Source organism: Littorina saxatilis, linkage group LG3, assembly GCF_037325665.1.
Source record: "Littorina saxatilis isolate snail1 linkage group LG3, US_GU_Lsax_2.0, whole genome shotgun sequence".
Classification (NCBI taxonomy): domain Eukaryota; kingdom Metazoa; phylum Mollusca; class Gastropoda; order Littorinimorpha; family Littorinidae; genus Littorina; species Littorina saxatilis.
In genome coordinates, this window is record NC_090247.1 from 9,729,238 (window position 1) to 9,734,728 (window position 5,491).

Genomic DNA, 5,491 nt, shown 5'->3' on the forward strand with positions numbered 1-5,491 from the left:
GCGTGGTACACACTGTCAAGTTGTAAGGCTTTCAAAAACGACATGTTTGCAATGTAAGGAGAGAGGAGATATTTCTCTTTCTCCTTGATTTGACCCAGATTTTATCAATTGATTCACGATATAGTAACAGAAAGAAAAACAATTGGGCTGCGAACTTAACCTTTTTTCTTATATCATTCTTTCTTTCTTTTTATTACATTTAGTCAAGTTTTGACTAAATGTTTTAACATAGAGGGGGAATCGAGATGAGGGTCGTGGTGTATGTGTGTGAGTGTGTGTGTGTGTGTGTGTGTGTGTGTGTGTGTGTGTGTGTGTGTGTGTGTGTGTGTGTGTGTGTGTCTGTGTGAGTGTGTGTGTAGAGCGATTCAGAGTAAACTACTAGACCGATCTTTATGAAATGTTACATGAGAGTTACTGGATATGATATCCCCAGACGTGTTTTTTTTCGATAAATGTCTTTGATGACGTCATATCCGGCTTTTTGTAAAAGTTGAGGCGGCACTGTCACACCCTCATTTTTCAATCAAATTGATTGAAATTTTGGCTAAGCAATCTTCGACGAAGGCCGGACTTTGGTATTGCATTTCCCAATACCAAAGTCCGGCCTTCGTCGAAGATTGCTTAGCCAAAATTTCAATCAATTTGATTGAAAAATGAGGGTGTGACAGTGCCGCCTCAACTTTGGTATTGCATTTCATCGAACGCAGAAGAAGAAGAAGAAGAAGGTATTGCATTTCAGCTTGGTGGCTTAAAAATTAATCAATGACTTTGGTCATTAAAAATCTGAAAATTGTAATTACAATTTTTTTGTATATAAAACGATTCAAATTTACGTTCATTTTATTTTTTATCATGTTCTGATTCCAAAAACATATAAATATGTTATATTTGGATGAAAAACAAGCTCTGAAAATAAAAAAATATAAAAAAAATGATCAAAATTAAATTTCCGAAATCGATTTAAAAACAATTTCATCTTATTCCTGGTCGGTTCTTGATTCCAAAAACATATAGATATGATATTTTTGGATTAAAAACACGCTCAGAAAGTTAAAACGAAGAGAGGTACAGAAAAGCGTGCTATTCAACACAGCGCAACCATTACCTCGCTAAACAGGCTCGTCAATTTCACTGCGTTTTGCACGAGCGGCGGACTACGGTCATTGTGAAAAAATGCAGTGCGTTCAGCTTGACTAAATGTAGTAATTTCGCCTTACGCGACTTGTTTTACGTTTATTCATTTGTTGAGTGTAGAATCAAACAATGTCCGATGCTCAGAGAGAACCGGAAGTGCATATTCACCATTTGGTTCCAACACGCATTATCTCAATGCAATACACAATTTTTGTTTTGGGAGTAACAGTGCAACAGAAGTGTTTAAGCGCCGTCTAGCTAAGTGACGACGACAAACTTCGCTACCACTTGCAGAAGAAAACCATGTATAGCTTACGATAGCATTTGAGACAAAAGAAAGCATTATTACATAAGCACAATGTCACAACAGTTTTAACACCCACCACCGCCCCCCCCCCCCCCACACACACACACACATACACTTCTTCGTTCCCGCGGGTTGACACAATTAAAGCGGCGTAGCAGTGCACCCCACCACAGTGCCGCCACACCGCTGTATGCACAGGGGAGTGGGGAGAGGAGGAGGGCAAAAGGGAGAGGGGTGAGAGAACTTTCTCAGAAGGTGCTGACTGTGCAGATTTCGCGTTTGGATTTGAACCGCAGCGCATCAAATTTGAGTGTCCAGAGCGGCTTTTTGCCCACCGAGAAAGGTTGGGATAAGGTGATTATAGGTTACAACGAGCATTGATGGACGGTCATTTTTAATGAGTTTGGGCAATCTAACCCATCGCACATTTTGTCTAATTGCAATCCCCGTCTTGATTGAATTGCAATACATATTTCTTTGCGCCAATAACAATGCAATGTTGAATTGCGCCAATAACAATGCAATGTTGAATTGCGCCAATGACAATGCAATGTTGGAATGCGCCAATAACAATGCAATGTTGAATTGCGCCAATAACAATGCAATGTTGAATTGCGCCAATAACAATGCAATGTTGAATTGCGCCAATAACAATGCAATGTTGAATTGCGCCAATAACAATGCAATGTTGAATTGCGCCAATAACAATGCAATGTTGAATTGCGCCAATAACAAGGCAATGTTGAATTGCGCCAATAACAATGCAATGTTGAATTGCGCCAATAACATTGCAATGTTGAATTGCGCCAATAACAATGCAATGTTGAATTGCGCCTGGCAAAACTATCGTCACAAAGATAGAGTTTGCGAACAGGAAAGCGAAGATTAAGATTTCTCACTGTCGCGGAAGACGGTATCATACCTTCAGTCGAATCCTTTACTGAGGGTTAATATTTGCCTGTGACAATATTCAACCTTATGCTTTGATCACGTACGATGAGACGCTGATTGCATCCCGCTAACAACACGAACGTGGGGACAGTTTTGTAATATGGATTAACCGCCTCCCCCCCCCCCCCCCCCCCTCGTACCTTTTTAAATCAGGCGACACTTTGCACTCCGCGAGTTTCTCTTCTTTATCTTGTCTCCTATTAGCCAAAGAGTTTCCCTGTGTGAACGCCGTCCGCAACTAAACACACAGTCCTACTTTCTCCCGCAACTTAATTTGCTTGGAGTTGCCACATTACTGTTGACACTGGGATCGCTCGAACACTTACTTCACCACTTTTTCCAAACAAGATTTTTTTTCGGTGAATAAGCTATCTTAACTCAAACTTTTGAAATAATATTATTATGAGAAACTTATCCGCCCACAGACCTGTTATGTGAAACGTATGAAAGACGAGTGTGAATGTGTTAGGTAGCGTCGGGTAATGATGACGGTCTACGAAAGTACCGACTACGGCTACACTCTGTACTGTTCATTCCTGTCCACAATGACGGATGTCAACTTCGGGCTCAAATAAGGAAAGCATTTAGCTGTGCATGATGCTGTTGTTCACGATCCCTTTAGCACAACCGCTGAGATGGAAGCCACATTCTACCAGCAACTCGTACACGGAGGGCCCGGTAGCTCAGTTGGTAGAGCACTGGACTTGTGATCGAAAGGTCGCTGGTTCGAATCCGGGCCGGGACGGACACTGGTCAACTTTATGTGCAGACCCAGAGACGGAAGCCATGTCCCACCCCCGTGTCATCACAATGGCACGTAAAAGACCTTGGTCATTCTGCCATAAGTGCAGGTGGCTGAATACACCTAAACACGCAGACACCTGGGTAGCGCGACTCCGTTGCTGCTAGCTTTCCACTGGGAGGAAGCGACCCGAATTTCCCAGCGATGGGACAATAAAGTAATGAGAGAGAACGGAGCAAATGAAGGTGTCTGCAGTAACGAACTGTGTGAAGAAACAACCCAGCTCAGAGGTGAAGCACCCCAACTCGTGGATTGAAAGTATTGGAAGAAAGATTCCAAACCATAAGAACTCGCTGATGATATAAACCATCGCTGGCCTCTGTGATCCCAAGCCTGAAGTTTTTACTCCATTAATGTTGACTGCCCAGAATACATTCACATTTCAATTGGCTGAACATCTTCACTATACTGCTATCTGCTGTTCGATACCCTGAATTCACAAATACAAAAATTTGAAGAAAAACTCTACCAGAACACAACTAATGTTTGGCTACATTCCGTACGTAAATGAAGACACTATTTGTGAGAAGCTGAAGCTGAACGTTGCAAGAAGTTCACTGCTATACCTGTTGCTTTCTTCATCCCCTCAACATACACCACAAACTCTCTTGATGGCTTTGGCAATTACACTGAACTGGCCACGGCTTCATGACTTCTCCGCGAGAGGACTGACTGCATTCATCATCAGCTGCAGGCTGTCACACCTAATATCGTTATTCTCCATCATCCAAAGACATTAGGCCAAAAAACAACAAAATAGTCTGTTTACGGTAACCCGACCGACCCTATTTTTTTCGTGCGACCCTAGACTTTTTTTTGGCATTGGGGGAAAAAAAAAAAAAAAAATTATTTTGCAAAATAACGTAAAAATGTTTTTTTGGAAAAAAAAAAATCCCGACCTATAGACCCTATTTTTTGGGGCCTATGTTACTGTAAACAGACCTATTTTTTTTGGCCTTAACCTTGACAAAGACGTCACACTCACGATCTAACTCCGTCTAACATCTGATTGAGATTCGGTCGTTGTACTTTAATCCCCTTTGTCATCATCCTCGAACTAAGAGGAATATCAGCAACATGGTAATTTAACCAGCAAATATGTCATGAAAACAAGAAAGCGATGATACATGCTCGTGTCGTATTGTTTCAATGACGGGCGCAGTGGCTTGGTGGTAAGACGCCGGCCTCCAAAACGGAAGGTTCGAATTGCGGCCGCGCCTGGTGGGTTAAGGTGGAGATTTTTCCGATCTCCCAGGTCAACTTATGTCAGACCTGCTAGTGCCTTAACCCCCTTCGTGTGTACACGCAAGTACAAGACCAAGTGCGCACGGAAAAGATCCTGTAATCTATGTAAGAGTTCGGTGGGTTATAGAAACACGAAAATACCCAGCATGCTTCCTCCGAGAGCGGCGTATGGCTGCCTAAATGGCGGGGTAAAAACGGTCATACACGTAAAATTCCACTCGTGCAAACGTGGGAATTTAAGCCCACGAACGCAGAAGAAGAGAAGAAGCAGAAGTTTCAAGCGTTATTGAGTACTTGAATGTAAGTGTCGATTATGGGTATAGCAGCATATATTATATCATTGTGATGGGTCTCCATCTGCCCCTCCTCTCATTCCCCCGTATGCCTGTGTGTTTCTCGTGTTTGTCATTGTTTTAGGAAAAAGGCTGATTACATTACACTGAGTGGACAGAGTCAATAAGTTTGTATGAGGCGGTGTTTTATTGTACTGATGAAGTTAGCAGCTGAAATAACAAGAAATTCCTCCGAGGTAGGAAAAACACCCCCGTCCTTACCATTCTCACTGCCACCAACTGAGAAGGTTATTTCCCTTTGACCATAAATATGTCCCTCTATAAGTCCTTGTAGAATCTTAATCCACCAATAACTCCCTAACCGTGTGTTTGACTGGTCCCAATGTTTGTAAGGACCGTCTCAGGAATGTATAGAACCTGTTCACCAAGTTTGGTGACGATCGGTCCGTTCATTCTTGAGATCCATATGCGAACACAAACACACAAACAAACAAACACATCGACCGAATCCTATACACACCCCTATACTGGGGGTGTAACAAGTACAGTGTGTACATTTATGAACTCCGCTCCGTCAGTTTGAATTCTGTTCTAGGCTTCAGTGTAAAATGTCTCGTTCACAGACGACGAGCAGAGCTGTGGTTTTATGAGTGTTTTACTTGTGTGTTTTATAGGCCCGTTGCAAGAGGAGATTACATTGTTCTTCTTTAGTGTTATAGTTGTCCTTATCTGTGCGCATTTTGTTAAGATGTTATTCGA

The 5,491-nt window shown here is 42.2% G+C and overlaps 1 protein-coding gene across 1 annotated transcript in view; it reads left to right on the forward strand.

The window, feature by feature from the left end:
* The first annotated feature begins 3,027 nt into the window (after positions 1-3,027).
* The window catches only part of LOC138961094 (guanine nucleotide exchange factor subunit RIC1-like), a 16,234-nt gene continuing 13,770 nt past the window's right edge, over positions 3,028-5,491 (forward strand). Inside the window, exon 1 of the mRNA XM_070332691.1 lies at positions 3,028-3,082. Within this exon, the coding sequence (XP_070188792.1) occupies positions 3,028-3,082 (55 nt within the window). The remainder of the gene's footprint in view (positions 3,083-5,491) is intronic.